This window comes from Cuculus canorus, chromosome 6, assembly GCF_017976375.1.
Source record: "Cuculus canorus isolate bCucCan1 chromosome 6, bCucCan1.pri, whole genome shotgun sequence".
Taxonomy (NCBI): Eukaryota; Metazoa; Chordata; class Aves; order Cuculiformes; family Cuculidae; genus Cuculus; species Cuculus canorus.
The window spans coordinates 35677167-35695433 of record NC_071406.1 but is presented as its reverse complement, the minus strand read 5'-3'; the positions used below and the strand labels follow the sequence as shown (position 1 = coordinate 35695433).

The window sequence follows — 18267 nt, the reverse complement described above, 5'->3', positions numbered from 1 at the left end:
CGGGGACGGCTGCTGCCCCTGCCACACTCCAGACCCTGTCTCCCCTCTTTTCCCATCACTTGATCCCACACTCACCATCCAGCATCCCGCAGGACATCCCGGCCATCAAAAGAGAGGATGCGGGCACCAGCTCGCAACGGGGCTCCACTGCCCGTGAAAAGGGCTTCCCAGTTACTGAAGAGCACTTCGTCCTGGGTGGGAGGGAGGAAAAAGAAGGGGGTCAGCCCTACCTGCACCCTGAGAGCGTCACAGGAGCTCAGAGCCCAGGCAGCACCCAAGAAGGGGACGCACCACAGTCACTGCTGTGCAGATGTGCTTTGCAATGCTTTGCATCCATTGAAGCTCATGGGGTGTCGGGAAACGGATGGTTTGGGACACGTACCTGGAGGTTGACAATGGGCACAGCAGCACGGTCAGCCCTGCGCACAATGCTGTAGAGGTCCTGCAGGCGGGAGGAGAGGAAGGCGCGGAAGGTGCCGGCCAGCCCAACTTGCCGGGCTTGCTGGAAGCATTGGAAATCGGCGCCGCGGATGCCACGCATGCTGCCGCTCAGTGGGGTGTTCAAGGCCACCAGGTGAAGCTGCCAAGAGAGGACGATAGAGTGTGATGGACGAGGCTACGGCCAGCATCACCTCCTCCCGTCAGCTGGGACATGGCACTCACAGCAGGCTGGAAGTCCTGGTGCACGTGTGCGGCCACAGGGGCTGGATCCGGACGGCGGTGGATGTAGTAGCTGTTGAGGAGCTCGTGCTGGTGGTGGAGCAGGGGTTGCTCGGGCAGACGGTGCTGGTTGGCCACCACCTCATCCCCACGCCAGGGTCGGGCAGTAGGCGGGAGGCCATGGTTGCGGAGGGGGTGCAGGGGTGCATGGGGCTGGAGGGGTGGCTGGGGGCCAGCATAGTGGACACTGGGGGGCTTGTCGTACACCTCATTGTCCTGGGGAAGGAAAGACAGACTGAGGGTTGGTGCTGCCCCAGGCATGGATAAGGACGGATGAGGATGAAGATGGATGAGGATGGGGATGGATGGATGGATGGATGGATAGAGATGGCAACAGGGACAAGTGACTCACCAGAGCTGAATTAGGGATCAGGGTGTGCTCCTCCAGCTGCAAGGACACAGCACATCAGATCCCAGCTGCCCCCCTCTCCTCTTCATCACTTGAGGGTGGGGGGACCTCCCAGCATCACCGAAAAACACCACCTGAACCCCAGGGCAATGCCACCACCTGCAGCCTCCTAGAGCTGGGCAGTGCAACCCAAGACAGGGTGCCCTCTTGTCCCCCTACTTACCAGCACCCGTCGGAAGCCCCCATGCAGGCGGATGTAGAGCTCTTGCCGGTCAGTCAGGAAGATGAGGCTGCCCTCAGGCAGCTCGTGTGCGGCACTCAGCATCACTTGGTAGGTCGGGAAGGTGCGTAGCTGTGGGCACAGCCCATTGGGCGGCTCAGGGCTTGGACAGCCAGTGCAAGCAACCCCCCACCAGAGCTCCAACTCACCCCCAAGGATGTCCCGCTGGTGCCTGGTGGTCCAGGGGGTCCTGGTGGGCCAGGGGGACCAGGGACGCTGATAGCTGGGAGAAAGAAGGGTGAAATGAAGAGGGCTACAGCACGTGGTACAGGGGGAGGGGATGTAGAGACAGATACAGGAGCACAAGTACTCACCTTGCCTGTGGGGGCCTGGGAAAGAGGGTGGACCAGGGGGACCAGGAGGGCCAGGGGGGCCTTGCCGCCCCTCGTATCCAATACCAGGTGGGCCCTGAGGTCCAGGAGGCCCTGGTGGCCCAACGATACTGTCCCCCTTGGGACCCTGGCAGTGAAAGAAAGCATCCCTGAAGCAAAGAACCTAGGCATGACACCCCTGCCATGCTCCCCTCTCCCCTCTGTTCCATGGGGTACTCACCGGCAGTCCAGGGTACCCCTGGGGCCCTGGTGGTCCTGGAAGCCCAGAGATGCTGGGACCATAGAGTGGGGTGCTGCCTGGCTCGCCCTTTTCACCCTTGGGACCTGCATCCCCCTTGTCACCCTGCAGGATAGCATGGTTTTAGAGTGAGCAGCCAGGGTGCACACCAGTACCCCAAACTGTGCTGGGTGTCACCTCTATGATTATCCACTGGTGGGCAGAGGGCTTACCCGCAGGTTGGCATTGAAGTGACTCAGGTCATATGGGAAGTGGCCTGCAGAGAAGGAAAAGAGGGGAGAGGAGAGCCAGGGTGGGCACGAGCCACCCTTTCCCTGTCCCTGCCTGTGGAGAAGCATCACCCACCTGGGGGTCCTGGGGCTCCAGCATCGCCTTTCTCTCCCTTTTGTCCTGGAAACTGGTGAAAACCTGGGGGGAGAAGCAAGGAGATGCCATTTTAGCACTGCAGCACCTCAGCCCCAGCTCTAATGGAGAGGCCCCCCCCAAACTCTGCCTTGGGGAGGGTCCCCGAACCACCCTGAGGGACACCCCCTTACCAGGGAAGGCTGGCAGTGCGGGATGGCTGGAGTCACTGAAGGCCTGTGGGGATGCAAAGGAAGCAGCTGCAGAGACGGTAGCACCCCCAGGGACCCCTACCTCACTGTAATGCTGATCGCAGCCCCATATGCCAGGCCTGGCCAGGATGCCACCAGTGTCCCCCATCCCCTCCAGCCAAGCAGGAGCACTGGGGGGCACTGGGACAGCAGCCTTCAGCTTCTCCCATCACAGTGACTGTGTCGTTACTCACATTGCTGCTGTCGTAGACTACACTGCCAGGTGGCCCAGGGGGACCTGGGGGCCCCGGTGGTCCCGGGGGACCCTGTGGAGGGAGAGAACATGCATCAGAATCCTGAAAAATGGACAGTACCAGTGGAGAGGACACACTGGGGCCATGCCCTGCCCCACAGGGGCAACCAGCGCTTCAGAGATGGACGCATGTGCCCTTTGCCAAACGGATTTGGGAGCCCCTCGGTCCCCTTGCTCACCCGCAAGCCCAGCAGGCTGCTGACATCCGCAGGATCACCCTTCTCACCCTTCAGCCCATTCATGCCAGGACGTCCCTGTGGATGAGTAGCAGAGACGAGCCTTATCCCTGTTCCCCTACCAGTTCCAGGGCGACACCTCAGCCTCACCACTGGCAGCCCAGCATACCCCCACCCTTGGCACTGCAGGGACATGATAGGATTTGGGGTTCAGCAGGTACACGATGTGTGAACAGAGTGAGGAATGTGGCAGAGGAGGTGATGGCTGAGGGACAAACAAACCAGGAATGGGTCTTACAGGTCTGCCTGGAAAGCCGATCTCTCCCTTCATTCCTGGTCGTCCCTGGGGACCCTGGAGGGGAGAGAAGATAAAGATGGGGACGCTTAGAGCAACGGCACTCCCTGTCCTCCTCTGCCCTGGATCAGCCTCATCTGCCCCCGTGGAATAGGAGGAGGATAGCAATGGTGACTTACTGAGGGTCCCATTGGTCCCCGTAGCCCTGGCTCCCCCTGCGGACAGCACAGAGGGAAAAGGCATCACCACCGGGATACTCGGCACTCATTGCACAAGGACATCCCCATCCTGTTCCCACAGCACACCCACCTTCTCTCCTTTCACCTTTGTAGTGACCACGGTCCCGTCAGGGCTGATGATGACACCAGGCTCCCCCTTTTCCCCCTGAAGGAGAGGAGGAGGTAGGAGGTGAGATGGAGGGACCAGGCTCCCTACCACAGCACTGCTGGCATTGCTGCCAGGACCCGGTGACTGGGCAGGATGGGGAACAACAAATATGACAACCCACAGGGCAGAGGTAGCTCAAAGCAATTACCTTCAACCCCGGAGAGCCCGGGGGACCAGACGACCCCCGATCTCCTTTCGGTCCTACCGGGCCCTGCAGGAAGGAGCACAGAGCCCACATCAGCCCTGACCAACCTAAGGTAGACCCCAAACCTCCCACTCCCTCACACCTCCCACTGCTGCAGCAAAGCACGGCAGGACTGGCAACCAGAGGTTTCAGCAAAGCGGGCCCAGAGCTTAAACCAGGGCCATCTCTGTAGTCCTCATCCCTGCCCCTGACTCACCGGGAAGCTGGCATGACCCTGTCTGCCCTGTGGAAAGAAGCAGAGATGCTTGTAAGAGCAAACCCCTCCTTTCCAAGAAACCAGGTGACCACCTGGTACTGCCAAGGGATGGGTGCGGGTGGCAGCAGGGCACCTACCTCTGGACCAGGCAAAGCCACCAAAGACTTCTGGAAAAAAAGAGACAAAATGGGGTTTTCACCCTGATCTTTGCTCTGAAGAGGTCAGAGCTCCGGGAGAGGTCTCCCTCGGTCCCCCTGCACGATAAGTGCTTGTCAGGACCTTCCCCCCACCCCAATTTTATATCCCTGCAGTTGCCAGGAGCCATCACTTACATCTTCGCTTGAGACAGTGATGACCTGTCCAGGGGGACCAGGTGGACCAGGGGGACCAGGCAGCCCCACACCATCTAGACCTCGCTCGCCCTGGAAGACACAAGCCATCAGCCCCAGGACCACTTCTGGCCTGTTCCCATCCCCAGCCTGGTGGCACCTACCTTCTCGCCAGGGCTGCCTCTGTCACCTTTGGGTCCCTGGAAGGAGGAACAGGCAGAGGTGAACTTCCCACTTAGCAGCACGTGTGGCCAGACCCTGGCTCACAAACAGAGACCTCCACCTGCCTGTTGGCTCAGCAAAACCTTCCAGGCCATTCCCCAACTACCTGCAAGGACCAAGCATCGAGCCAAGGTGGGATGCTTTTGGGTGGAGGTCATGGTGAGCAGGGTGGCGAAATGATGAGGATTCGAATTTTGGCTGGTAGGGGCTGACTTTGGTTGCTGGGGGTGGATTTTGGCTGCTGAGGATTGAGTTGCTGCAAGTGGCCCTGCAGCGAGCAAGTATGCCCTGCCTGGACCAAGGTGGGGCTTCTGGAAAGGGCAAGCTGATGCTCCTACCTGTGGCCCAGGGAAGCCTTCCAGGCCAGGGCGGCCATCTACGCCAGGCACGCCAGCATCTCCCTGCAACGAGGTACGGGAAAGGGCAAGATGCAGTATGGAGCATTGTCCTAGCAGCCCCAGGTTGGGGAGCACAGGAGGTTCTGCCCAGCACCCTGCAAAGCCCAGATGCTCACACACAACCCAGCTCAGTCTCCCAGGCCTCCTACCTTTGGTCCCAGCAAGCCAGGCTGCCCAGGGCTGCCAACCTCCCCCTGCAAGAAAAGAGATGTCAGAGCAGGAGTACCCCCATGGGCTGCCCATGGGCCTCCTGCAAGGATGGAGCCTGGCTCCTGCAGCTGTCCGCAGCAAAGGCTGAGGAAGGTATTTGAAGGGCTCCTCACCTTCACCCCTGGCAGTCCTGGCACCCCCTGCAAGTAACAAGAAGGAGCCCGTGAGTATGTGATGAGGACAGGGTCATGATAGTGGGAGATGCCCCAGGGAGCCCAGGACAGAGGGGACAGAAGGACCAAGAGCAGAGGTACCTGTGGTCCTTCAGGTCCAGGTGGTCCGGAGGACCCAGGGGTGAATGGCAGCCCTGAGCCTTCCATGTCGCCCTAGGTGAGGGAAGAAAGGGCTGAGCCATGTCTGCCCCTCATTACAGTTTATCCCAGTCCCCAAGACAGGTGTGATCACTTACAAATCCAGCCTCATAACCCGGCCCTGGTGGTCCTGGGGGACCGGGGGGCCCTGGCGGCCCTCGAGGTCCAATTGGGCCAGGAAGGCCAGCCAGACCCATCTCTCCTGGGGCTCCTGCTGGTCCTGTTTCTCCTTTGCTGCCCTGCAAACAGGACAAAAAAGGGGAAGGATGGGATGAGGTGGTGGAAATGGCCCCTGCCTGGAGTTTGCAAGTGAGAGGCAGTGCATCTCTTCCTGCATCCCCAAACCACCACTTGGGACAGGGTACGGATGCTACCCTGTCTCTAGGGCTGAGTGCCTTTGTGGGACAAGGTACTGCCCATCTGTCCTTGTCCTCCCACAGCCCTGGCTCCCTGTGCAATGTGCACAGTGGCCACCAGAGGCTTGTCTAAAATCATAAATGCAATTTTCCTTCTTCGCACACATGGCCAGCTCTTATGTGTCAGCAGAGCTCAGCACTGAGGGGAAGATGCTTGCAGGCATCCTTGTGCTTTGCTATGGGTCTCCGAGCGTCAGGATCAGTCCTTATGCCACTGCCATCTCTTCTACCCTCTCAATGTTGGCAACGTTAAGAAACCTTAACTCTTGAGGCTCTTGCCCCCAGCTCAGGCTGCAGTGCATGGGCCATCCATCCCAAGAGGCAACCTGGCCCCAGAGGAGGGGAAGGGGAGGGTGATCGTGTGTGTTCTAGCAAGCCTCTACCTCCACCCTCAGGGATGCAAGGCGGAAAGAAGATCCAGCAGGCAGGAGAGTGATGCACAAAAGTTGGGGTGTTTCCCAGCAGGGTGTGCACACCAAAACCTCCTCAAGCAAACCCCCTTCTCTGCCTTGAAACACCTTGTTTGGCTTGCCTGCCCACTTCTTGAGGCAGCAGTATCTGGACCAAAGCCAACTGAGAGTGGCTGGAGCCCGGTGAGCATGTCAGCTGCTTCCATGCACCCTCAAGCTGTGGCACTGCTCCGCTCCAGGAGGAACCCAAACACCAGCATCTCCCTTCCCTCTCTGGCATGGGGTGGCTCCCCAAGCAGCATCCCTGCCTCCAGTCTGCAAAGCACCCAAGAAGCCCACTCCAGGCACAGTACCTTGGGTCCTGGTGCACCGGGGAGGCCAAGTTCACCCACATCACCCTGGGGAGGAGGAGGAAGGAGAAGAGGGTGTGAAGAAGCTGCCTTGCTCCAGATGTAGGTTGATGCTCTCCAGCCCAGGGATGGCGGGAGCTGGGACTTCCCAGATGTGTCAGGGGATAGAGCAGCAGCTGCTGTGCCCTCCCCAGGGGTGCCGGCTGCCCTCTGGTGGAACTGTGACATGTTCCAGGGGACAGGGTACACTCACCTGCTCTCCTTTGGGCCCTGGCTGCCCAGGCACCCCATCTCTTCCAGGAGGACCCTGAGGACCCTGCAAGATGCCCAGGAGTTGATTCCAGCACCAGTCCTGTGGGACTGGTGGGCACCAAGCGCCTCACCACCATGGGGGGCAATTATGGCTCCACCGCTGCAGGGTGGCCATGGGATGGGTCCCTCTTGGCCACCCCATACACCTACCATCGGCCCTGTTTGCCCAGGGGTTCCGTCCCTGCCCGGCAGCCCCGGTGGTCCAGGCAGGTCAGTCAGGTTCATCCCAAACCGTCCTGGCTGCCCTGGCAAACCGGGCACGCCAGGTGGCCCTGGAGGACCGGGTGGCCCCTGCGGCCCCTAGAAGAGAATGAGGGGACGATGGCCAAGCGTGTCCTCCCGCACAGCTGATGGCAGGAGGAGTGCACACTCACCCGAAGGCTCTCCAGGTCACCACCGAAGCCAGAGCCCTCCATGTCAATGAATGTCTAGGGGAGAAAAGCAAGGGCGATGTCAGACACCAACAGCCAGGGCTGGGGTGCCTGGTGGCATGGGGACATGGTCCAGAGCCTGGAGGCAGCATCGTACTCCTCCATGGACCCATACCCCAACCCAAATCCCTGTATCTCAGGGGAACCCACCAGCTTGTCGTGTTTGGATGAGGCTCCTGGGGGTCCTGGGGGTCCGGGTGGTCCAGGGGGTCCCCTCGGCCCCATGCCTGGGTCACCCTGGCACATAAGAGAGAGCGTGATTTGCAGATGCAGCCCAGCTGCTGTGGAGAGGTAGGTGGAGCAGCAGCGTGTGCCATCCCCACCTCAGCAGCACCAGCACTCACCTTCTCTCCCTTCAGCCCAGGCTCCCCGGGCATCCCTGGGAACCCTTGGGGCCCCATACTGCCCTGCAAAGGAGAGTGGTAGGGAATCAGCAGGTGGAGACAGAAGTGGATGACCAACACCCATCACCTCCCACCTCACTTACGGGTTTGCCATCCTCGCCGGGATCACCCTAAGGATGGCAGAGAGGGGAGAGGTCAGTGTGCAAGCAGGTAGGCATGCAGGCAAGGGTGGAGCGAGTGCGGATACCCAAGAGATGGGAGGCTTGACTCACCGGCTCGCCATCTCTGCCGGGGGCTCCATCCTTCCCTGGTGGCCCTGGAGGACCAGTGACCTGCTCCACTCCTGAGCCATCAGCGTGACGCAAGCGGGTCCCGGGGGGCCCAGGGTCACCGGGCTCCCCTTTCTGGCCCTTGGAGCCAGGGTAGCCAAATCCAGCACTGCCCTGGGGAGGGAAACAGGGATGGGTGGCACACCCATGGGGTAGCAGCCCAGGCAGGCATGGCTTTGCCCAGGCTCCCGCAGTGATGCTTACCTTAATGCCCTGTTCTCCCTTCTCCCCCTACAGGACAGAAACAAAGGGGAGCAGGTATTAAAGGCACACATGTAACTGGCACCCTTGAGCCCCTGGGATCCTCTCTCTCACCCACCTTTTCTCCCTTGACACTGCTCATCTCCACGATGCCTCCAGTCCCCGAGTCCCCTTTCAGGCCACGTTCACCCTTCTCCCCTTTTTCGCCTTTGGGGCCAGTGCCTTTGGGAAGGAGAAAGCGACCTGGTCAAGCTCAGGGCCAGCCACCTCACCACGTCCCCATCAGTGTGTCCTGGAGTCATTAGCATGCAGCAATGGAAAAGCCACCCTGAGGCTGCTGGTAAGGGAGAGAAGGGGAAGGCTGCTGGTGGCATTACCTCCACCAGAGACCCGCAGTGTCTCCTCTGCTCCAGTCCTCTCAGCTTGCTGTGGAGAGCCACCACCGCCCCTTGACCCGCCACTCGCTGCCACAGGTGGGGAGGTGACGGGGACAGCATCCACCAGGCCTGGGATACCCTGTGCCAACAACAAGGAGACACCATGGCACCATTCACCTTCTGGTGCCCCCCCAGAAGGGACAGGTGCTAGGAACCCACTGGGCATCCCAGAACCTTGACGTCATAGGGAGAGGTCCCTAAAATCTTGGGGTCCCATTGCTGAGTGCAGTGCCAGTGGGTACCAACTTACTCTGACCTTCCCTGAGGACTGGTGTCCACCTTCTGCCCCGCTGCCAAAATCGCCAGAGACCTGTGTTTGCCCAGGGGAAAAGGGGTGAAGGGTCAGCTGGGAACAGAGTGTGGCAGACTCACAACCTGTCCCGGCCAGGCTGCCAGTGCTCACCTCCTCAGTATCGTCCTCCTCTTCCTCGCACTGGCGCTCGGCTGCCCGTGGGTCCCCTACCAGCTTCAAGTCAGCAATCACACCCTGAAAGGAAACCACGCTGAGTGCTGCCACACATGGATGCGTGCCATGGATAGTCCTGTGCCATGGGTGGATATACGCCATGGAGGGATGTATGTCACAAGCCACCCCATGGCATGAGGAAACTTGACGTGCCACCCAAACACCGTGTCCCTGAGTGCCCCACGGACATCAGGCTTATCTGCCTGGTGTGGAGAGTGCTCTCTGTCTGAGCATCCATGTCCCAGCATGGCAAGGTTTCAATGCTGCCAGCACAGCTTGGCGAGCCATGGGAAAAAGCTGTGTGCCGACTTTGACACCAGATGGATTGATTAGAAGTGGTGGCCAGGATCCAGCCAGCCAGCCAGCACTGTTTTGCCCACGTTCCTCATTCCTCCTTCTCAGAGGACTCCGCAGCTGCAGACAGCCTCTCTGCCCCAAGCAAGGGCCGCTGCCTGGTCCCAGTCAGCTGCAGCCTGGGTTTGTATTTCTTAGGTTAATCCACACTTCCTTACTCTTTATCTGGGTTTTGCAAGCACTGTGCACATCCAGGCTGCTTTCTCATATAATAAACCTTCACAAATCCCTTCCTAAGGGTGTTGCCTCCAAACAAAGCCCCATAGCAGAGGTACCTGCACTGCCCAGGAGGGCAGCATCCCCATATAAGCCAGGGAGGGTGTGTGGGTACCAGCCTAAACCCTGTGGCTTTCCTGGTGAGCAGAGTGCACCTCACAGCCCAGCCCAGGTCCTCACTGCTGGGATGGGCCATGGGGGTGCTGCTGGGATGGGATATGGGGATGCTGCTGGGATGGATATGGGGATGCTGCTGGGATGGGATGCTGCCCATCCCTCTGATCCCAGCAGGGAGATGCTGGGCACCATGCTGGGAAGCAACCTCAGAGAGGGCAGATACCTCCCACTTCTCCATGCGAGACATCTAAAATAATATTTGGGCTCTCTTGAAAGCACAGCACACCATGTCCGGGAAAGAGTCCTGCTCAGGAAACACAATTGGTTTAAGAAAACAAGTATCAGGGACAGTTGCAGTTCAGCCAGGATGGCTATGATATTATAATACAAACATGTTATAAGTATATTATATTATAGCTATATTATAGATAATTAATGTAACCTATTTAAAATATCTTTTATCTTTAATAGATATAATTAAAAAATATAGATATTTTTATATAAATCCCTCCCACAAGCAAATGTCCCCCAGAGGGGGTTGTGACCTCCTCCAGATGCTCGCCCTGGCAATAGCCCGCTCTAATCCATCCCTCTCCTCTCCACTGACCACCAGCCCAAGTTTTTTTGCAATACTCCAGCCTGGCCTTCCCAGTCCTGTGGCTTGTTGGAGGCATCAGAGATAACCCAGTTCTAGCCAAGACATTTCCCCAAGGGATGGTTATAAGGCCCCTTTGCAGCATGCTTGTCCCAATTATAGGTGCAGCAGTACCATAGCTCTTATTCTGCATCCAGCTGCAAACTCTCCTGCCAGACCCTGGCTGAGATCCCACTTAATGTAACCCCCTCGGTATCTGCCGCCCCAGAGGCTTCAGCTTTATCTGCAGGCTTCGCCCCCCCCCCAGGTTTCATCCTGTCGCAGCTAAAGAAACTTGGATCCCAGCTGAGTTCTCCAGCTGCCCACGAGCAGCTTGTCTCGCGGCTTGAGCAAGGGCCAGGTTTTAATCAGTTTGACGCCCTGTTAGTTCCAGATAACACAAGTCAGGGCTGGTCAGCAATGGAAATACCACGAGGCAGTCAGATGCCAAGGAGACATTCAAGCCTGCGCTCCCCACGCCCATTTCGGCCAGCCAAGGCAGTCAGCCTCCATCCCTCGATTACCAGTTATTCCCCTCGGGAAAACTGGGGGTGGGCAGTGGGAGCAGGTCCTTGGCAAGCTCAGGAACATCACCTGCTAGAAAGTCAGGAGTGCTTTACTCTGCTCCAGGCCATTGCTTTGCCTTCCAACTGGTGCCAAATCATTGCCAGCTGGGGAGAAGAGTTCCTCCACAGACATGACCAGGCCCTCCCAGCATGTTCAAGAGCAAGGAGTTGCTCTTGAAGAGGAAAAAGTTGCTCTTTAATCCTTAAGTGACCAACCTGAATCCCAGTGCAAACCAGTCTCTAGCCCATCAATCATTAACCCCTTCCCACAGGAGCTTTCCCTGCCTGAAGTCATTTAACTGAGACTGCAGGAGTGCCAGTCAGTAGTCAAGATGATGTTTGAGCTCAGAAACATGCTTTGCAAAGGACCTCAGGAAATGCATTTTTCCCCTCGGCAGAGCCTCTGTTGCTGGGCAAACCACATTTGACCCAGGGAAAACCCAGCAGTGAAATGCTGAACCTTCCTCTCCTCAAGTACTGTGGGAGATTTCCACATCAGCTGGGCATTTTCCCCACACTTTCCATAAATCTTATCTAAGTCATGCTCAAATCACAGGCTCAGCTATCACCTTCTCTCTTTGCTCTCCAACGTCCTCCTGCAGAAACTGCCCAACATCAGCCAACAAAGATATGCTCCATCCCAAGCATTTTTTCCAGTTACAAGAGACCTTTTACCGGCCAGATCAGCTCCTCCACCAAAGGAGCTGGGTATTTTCAGTAAGGGGGACATTCAAAGAGGTTCCATGCATTTGCTGGAAAATGTATGGGCAACGGTGGCTGCTGTAACAGCACAACCCCATCTCCTCCTGCCAGCCCACCTTGAAAGCGTTGCTTCGGTGAGACTCAAGACAATAAAGTTGGCAGCATCTCAAGCCACCTTTCCCCCTCACCTCAAGTGTCTCTTTCCCCAGGGACACATATGGAGCATGGCCACTAGTTTGTCTTCTAGGCAAAGAGGTTGGTTCAACAGGCACAGCTTGGTGCAATGTCCCTCCAGCCTCACCCAGGCTTCTTGGAGGCACATCTCGAGGTGACCCAAGGCCTTACCTGGTATTTATGTGGGTCAGCTCCTCCAGCCTGAGCAACAAAGAGACCAGCACCATGTTCCAGCTCCATCTCATCTGGGGAGCGCTCAAAGTGGACCCGCTCATGCTCCTCACAGTCCAGGTAGAGGATGACTACATCCTCCTCCACGCTGATGGCAAAGTGTGTCCACTGGTTGAGCAACATGGGCACAGTGAAGATAGCTGCCATGTATGAGCTTGGTGAGCCTGGCTCTGTGTAGTAGAAGATGATTTGCTGCTTGCCTGCCCGCACCTCCGAGAGCTTGACACCCACATAGATAATGCTCTGTGTGGAGTCTGTGACAGCAAAGAGCACACCAGCCCGGGGAGTGGTGGGCTGGATGTAGAACAGGAGAGAAAAGTCCCGGTAGAAAGGGGTCGGCAGGTGGTACCGGGCCACCTGGCCCGTGTTGGCATTGGGACCGAAGACATAGCCAGGGTTGTTTTCAGGACCATCAATTTTGAGGATCTCCTCTGGTGGGGGGTCTCCAATCAGCTCCAGAAGGCTGACCTCAGTGCTCAGGTTCTCTGCAAGAGGAAGGGAAAGGGGATGGTCATAACCAGCCTGGTGAGGATGGTCTACCTCAGCAAGGGGCCTTGGGGAACAAAACTGACCATGCCTCTCCCAAACATCACTCTTCAGCAGCTCCCTCCACTTGCCCTCCCCAAGGCTGTGGGTTGGCCAAGGCAGCAATGCACCTAGAGCTGCTCTGACCACACTGGTTGTATGTGACTCCCAAAATGCCACCCATTCCCTGCTGCTGGCCCTCCAATTGCAGCTGGGACATACCTGAGATGGGAAAAAAACCCAAAGGGATCTTGCCCATGGTAGCAACATGCCCTCGCAGGCATTGGGGATGCTGCTGGAGCCCCAGGATGCTGAATAACCACAGAGCTACGAGGAGGTGTGCTGCATCCATACCCGTTGCAGGGTCATGGTGACCCCTTGCGTCATCCCAGGACAACCTCACAGGGTCACCCTGGCTGAGAATAAATCTGAGTCATCCCCTTGCAGCACCCAGGGCACAAGGCTTGAGCCGGAGAACCCCATCAACCTCCCAGATGATCTCAATTTGGAGATTGCCTGTTTTCATAACTCCTTTTCCTCAAGGTGCTTGAGGAAGTTCTGCTCGGGACAGTCTCTCCTATCTGACACAGCTGAACATCTGGCTGAGGCAAGCCGGCCTGCTGTACGCCAGCTCCTGTTGTTTTGGCAGAAGGCACATCCTCATCGCCCACACACCGGGCGTTGGATTCCTCCTCTCCTATGTCAACCACTCGGGCGGGTGCCAACTCCATGGGAGCGAGCACACTGGGTGCTTTTTAACTCTGTGTTTCCCAGGAGTGGGGAAACCCAACCACCTTGGCTCCAAAACCACTAAGGGCTCTGTACCAGGAATGAATGCTTGGTGCTGATTCTGGCTCCATCCCGAGTCAGGAGCAGGAGCTGAAATAATTCAATGTCCCCAACTCCATCCCTAGTGTTTCATGTGATCAGTGAGAGGGTATCAGGAGTGCTGAGCCCAGGAGGACCAGCCAGGAACCTCCACTCTGCTCTGGCATTGGCATATTTTCTGGAAGAAAAATATGTCTCTTGGGATGGTGGGAGGAGATGAAACCTGGGTGCCTCTTCCAAAGCCTGGCGATATATTCACACGCAAAGCATTCCCAGCTGACCTCAGCTGCTGAGCCCCAACACCAGTGCCAGCTCCATGATAAGGACCCAGATAACAAGGGGTCATAAATGTCACTGATTAGAGATAGGGGCAAGTTTTCTCTCTGCCAGGCTCCAGACCTCCTGAGGTCACTGCTCTGAAACTCCTCTGTGCCCACTATGCCTCCCCAAGCCCCCAGGCCCTCAGAAACTTGGCAACCCAAACCCAAGCACCCAGTTGGGAGGAAACCTCCTTCTCAGTCTTGCACCAACCTAATGCCTTCATCTGCCCAGCACCGGGACCAGGCTTCCCCATGGGGCATCCTCAGCCCACGGGGAGGGCAAGTGCTCAGCACAGCCCCTCTGCCTCACTGGTCGCAGGGATCTCTGGATCCTGGAGCCCAGCACCCCTTGGAGCCCAGCATCCTTTGGAGCTCAGCATCCTTTCACACTCACATGTGCACAGTGCCTGCATCAAATATGATGGGGCGAGTGAGCAGGGCTTCCCTGGACCCACAGTGAGCCCCAGCCTGGAACCTACCCTTGAGACACCTCATGCTCAGACACCCCACAAGCTTCTCTCACTGCCCCGTTGTCCCCCAACCATGTCAGTCATCCTACAGCAGGCGGCTGTGGCCATGCCAGGATGCAGGGATGGAGCTTATCTCAGTCTGAATGAAGCCAAATTCACAGCAGCTTTAAGGGAAGAGGAAACCAGAGCTTCCTCCCGGGGGTCTACACGGGTGTAAGAGTCAGCATCGCAATTCCAGCAGCCAGACAAGCCATTGTCCACTCCTGGGGCTTGGGATGACGGGGGACAGGCTGAAAGAGGCTTTTGTTAGCAGTGCAATTTTCAAACACACTCCCCTTGTTTTTTCAGCCGGTGCTGGGAATCCTCCCTGCCCTCCAAACACACCACCAGCTCCGAGCTTGGGATGGGAGCTGGGTGCCAGCCCTTCCCCAAGCAAACAGAAATACATCTTTCCCCTGCACTACACACAAAGCAGCCAGAGACAGGTGCTGTGGGGCTGGGGGGTAAGGGGTGATGCCTTCAAACTGCTGCTTCCCTGCAAAAGTCACGTGGCCTCCTCAATCCCAAACCTTTCAGGCCAGGCCTTGTTTTTCCCAAGGGCATCTGGAAATTAAATATTGCACCGCCTCCTCTCAGCAGCAAACTGGCAGCACCCACCATGGAGTACGAAGAGCCAGAGACCGCCAACACTGCAGCAGTTTCAGGATGTGTGCTGGCCCCAGATGGCTGTGGGGATACCTCTGGCCACAGCAATCACCTTTTCCCATTGGAAGGGCTCCAGGAATGTTCCAAGACAACTTCCAATTCTGTCATGACCCTTCTGGCTGGCTCAAGCCAGGGCTTCTAATGTGGCCACACACATCCCATCCCAGCTGGAATTCAGACATTCACTGGCAAACAGGAGCAACACAAGTCACTCTAGGGGGTGCACCACAGTCCCCGCATCCGCCATTCATTTCTGATGCTGCACATCTGAGAGTGTGCATCTACCCCTGAGTGTCTCCATAGTCTGACCGCACTCCCCCAGGGGCAGTCAGAGAACAGAGCCACTTTGATGCGAAGGGGACTGTGTGTGAGACCCTTGTCTGCTGGCACTGCAACTAAATTGCCACTCTGATGGCAGTGAGTGTCTCGCCAGTCTTAGTCAGCAGCCCCAGGCCATCACACCAGGGTGCAAGGGGCCAGCGTGGGAACACAGCCTTATTCAGAGGGCCTGGCAGGCGAGATCCCACTCCTGCTTTCATCCCAAACTGTGTTCTTGCTCTTACACCCCCACGTGCATTTCTCCAAGCTCCAGTCCCACCCCTGCTCCATTCCTTTCACTCCCCGCCAAAGAGGCGCACCTTGGTCCCTGGCCGACATACAGAAGGGTCACGACCACCATTAAGAAGGCTAAGTAACCTCCCCTGCCTGCCAACCAGGGGGGGATCAAATATTAGCCATAGGGTAAATCATTAACCCCAAGGCAAAGGGCCGCTCCGGGAGAGAGGAACGTGCAGGCAGGGCTGCAGGTCACCTTGAAGCCTCCTCACTGCCATGGCCCTAGATGTTGCTGCAGCTGAGTAGTCACAGAGTCCTGGTGCTTCCCCTGTCCTTGCAGGGAGCTGCCAGCTCTGCAAGTGTCCTGCTCCAGGGATGGAGACCCCAAAGCCCTGCAAACCACTTCTGAGTGCCAGCATGATGCGCTTAGGAAAAGGTTGCCCAAGGAAGCTGTGGCTGCCCCATCCCTGGAGGTGTTCAAGGCCAGGCTGGAAGAGGCCTTGAGCAGCCTGATCAGGTGGGAGGTGTCCCTGCCCATGGCAGAGGGGCTGGAATTAGATGACCTTTAAGGTCCCTTCCAATTCAAACCATTCTGATTCTATAATTCTAAGATCTCTTGATCTGGCCACCAGTATGTTGTCTTTTCACCTAGTCACTGTGTTCCACTGGGAGCGAAGCAGCCCAAGGAGGGGACGGTGGTGCTTAGCCTTGCAGAAAGAGCCAAACCCCGCTGGCAGTCTCTGTCTAAAGAAGCCAAGGTTGGATGGAAAGCAATTTTGGACTCAGCAGCATCCCATGGGGACAAGGCAGAAGGTTGGCACCTAAAAAACTGGGGGAGTTTGGGGAGGGGAGACACACACAAACACATGGATGTCACCAGCCACATTACCTGCAGAAGCATTAATAAAAACACAAGAATACCCTTCATCTTCCTTGGGGAGAGCATCACAAGGCAGAGGCAGGTGCCCGCCAGCCAAGTGCGTCCAGCATAGGTCTCTGACAGCCTCGCAGAAGCCCTGGCATGGCGGGGGGGTTATGGGGACTGAAGCGCTACACCCAGGGAGCAGGAGCAAGCAGAGAAACCACTCCACATAGTGATGGCACCGCAATCCAAGCAGCCCCTCCCACTCATGCAAAGCTGCCCGAATTTCTGCCTCACTGCTGTGGCGGAGGTAATTCGGTAATCTGAAATGTTTGGTGCCCAGCACGCTGCAGAAGGGCAGGTGGGTCGGGATGGGAAGGCAACGGCCAGCTGGCAGTGTCAGTCTGGGTAAGAAGGATGCAAGCCCCATTCTGCTACTATTGTAGAGTTGTGTAGCGGCGGTTAGTAAATCAAATTCAAGAGGACCGGAGTTATCGGCAAGAGGAGGATCCACACCGTTAGCTGCCCTCCTGTTAGATAAAGGAGAGCTCCAGCTCCCGTTCACACTGGCCAGTGCCAGCCCCTGGTGGCCAGTGCCGCGCCGCAGGTTTAGTGGGGCAGGTGATGCTGTGTCACGGCGTCGTGGTGGTTGTGTCATGGGATCCTGCGGCAGCACCGCCTTCTCAAGGGTACCATCACCTGGTGAGAAAGGGAAAGGGGCACTACCTGGCCGGGGACTTGCTGGTCTCTGCAAGGGCACCAGTGTCCCCACTGCCACAGCGGTCACCATCCCCAGGAGCTTCTGGTCCTTGGTGGTCCCTGTCCCCAGAAGCCGCGGGTCCTTGGTGGTTCCAGTCCCCAGGAGCTTCTGGTCTTTGGTGGTCCCCATCCCCAGAAGCTGTGGGTCCTCCGTGGTTCTCATCGCCAGAAGCTGCAGGTCCTCTGTGGTTCCCATCCGCAGGTGCTGTGGGTCCTCAGTGGTCCCCATCCCCAGGAGCTGTGAGTCCTTAGTGGTCCCTATCCCAAGGAGTTGTGGCTCCTTGGTGGTGCCCACCCCAAGAAGCTGTGGGTCCTCGGTGGTCCCTGTCCCCAAGAGCTGCAGGTCCTCAGTGGTCCCTGTCCCCAGGAGCTGTCTGTCCATGGTGGAGCTACTGGCTGCGTCCTGGCCAGGGGCAGGTGATGTGCTGCTGGGAGGAGCAATGCTTGGTCGTGCCGTGCTCTCTGACAGCCCCATGGCTTTCCTGTCCCACTGTGTGGTGTTTTCAGCCGCAGTCCCCTTGCCCGTAGGCGCTGCCGTGCCAGGATCCTGCTCCCAGTGCTGTAGGGTAGCACCGTCCCCTACTGCCTTGCTGCCCTGCATCGCTGGGGACATGCTGGGCGTGACATCTGCTGTGGTGGTGAGTAGCTCCAGCGCTGCGGTTCCCTCACCAGGTGCTACTGGGCTTCCCATGGTCTTTGAGCTGCCCCAAATCCAGTCTCGGAGCTGTGATTCAGCAGAGGAGAAGCAGAAAGCCAGGAGGAGCAGAAACCCCAAGCAATGTGGAGCTGGGGCCATTAGAAAGGGAAAACAAGACCCGTTGTTTCAGAGAGGAAAAGGGAGAGGCTGGTGGAAGGAACGGAGGGAAGAGGCAGGAGTTTTGCCCCAGCCAGGCGCCTGGAGCACTCACATTGCACTCTCCTCTCCCGCTCCGCGCACAACCCTTCAAACTGGAGCAGAGTGGGAGGAGTGGCTGCGTCGCTGGCTCTGCCAAACCCTCCTCTGCGGAGCGCCAACCTCCCTGTACAGCCCTCCAGGGACCTCTCTGGCCGGGGACCCAC

The 18267-nt window shown here is 57.7% G+C and overlaps 1 protein-coding gene across 3 annotated transcripts in view; it reads right to left on the bottom strand.

The window, feature by feature from the left end:
- Nucleotides 1–18267, bottom strand: part of COL18A1 (collagen type XVIII alpha 1 chain) — a 40698-nt gene that overhangs the window by 233 nt on the left and 22198 nt on the right. For 2 of the 3 annotated variants that reach the window (XM_054069628.1, XM_054069627.1), the window contains 40 exons: nt 12125–12669; nt 9128–9211; nt 8975–9034; nt 8665–8803; nt 8406–8509; nt 8291–8317; nt 8030–8200; nt 7901–7927; nt 7758–7820; nt 7564–7650; nt 7357–7410; nt 7133–7282; nt 6924–6986; nt 6674–6718; nt 5593–5733; nt 5438–5509; nt 5297–5323; nt 5123–5167; nt 4914–4976; nt 4518–4553; nt 4357–4446; nt 4162–4191; nt 4025–4051; nt 3772–3834; nt 3546–3620; nt 3416–3451; nt 3240–3293; nt 2945–3019; nt 2707–2778; nt 2456–2498; nt 2265–2327; nt 2132–2175; nt 1902–2024; nt 1664–1808; nt 1499–1572; nt 1293–1421; nt 1073–1108; nt 664–936; nt 383–580; nt 76–191 (listed from right to left, as the gene is read on the bottom strand). In XM_054069628.1, the coding sequence (XP_053925603.1) occupies nt 76–191; nt 383–580; nt 664–936; nt 1073–1108; nt 1293–1421; nt 1499–1572; nt 1664–1808; nt 1902–2024; nt 2132–2175; nt 2265–2327; nt 2456–2498; nt 2707–2778; nt 2945–3019; nt 3240–3293; nt 3416–3451; nt 3546–3620; nt 3772–3834; nt 4025–4051; nt 4162–4191; nt 4357–4446; nt 4518–4553; nt 4914–4976; nt 5123–5167; nt 5297–5323; nt 5438–5509; nt 5593–5733; nt 6674–6718; nt 6924–6986; nt 7133–7282; nt 7357–7410; nt 7564–7650; nt 7758–7820; nt 7901–7927; nt 8030–8200; nt 8291–8317; nt 8406–8509; nt 8665–8803; nt 8975–9034; nt 9128–9211; nt 12125–12669 (3769 nt within the window). Of the gene's footprint in view, nt 1–75; nt 192–382; nt 581–663; nt 937–1072; nt 1109–1292; nt 1422–1498; nt 1573–1663; nt 1809–1901; nt 2025–2131; nt 2176–2264; nt 2328–2455; nt 2499–2706; nt 2779–2944; nt 3020–3239; nt 3294–3415; nt 3452–3545; nt 3621–3771; nt 3835–4024; nt 4052–4161; nt 4192–4356; nt 4447–4517; nt 4554–4913; nt 4977–5122; nt 5168–5296; nt 5324–5437; nt 5510–5592; nt 5734–6673; nt 6719–6923; nt 6987–7132; nt 7283–7356; nt 7411–7563; nt 7651–7757; nt 7821–7900; nt 7928–8029; nt 8201–8290; nt 8318–8405; nt 8510–8664; nt 8804–8974; nt 9035–9127; nt 9212–12124; nt 12670–16476; nt 18152–18267 lie in introns of those variants that run through there. The other variant, XM_054069626.1, reaches the window with a different exon arrangement.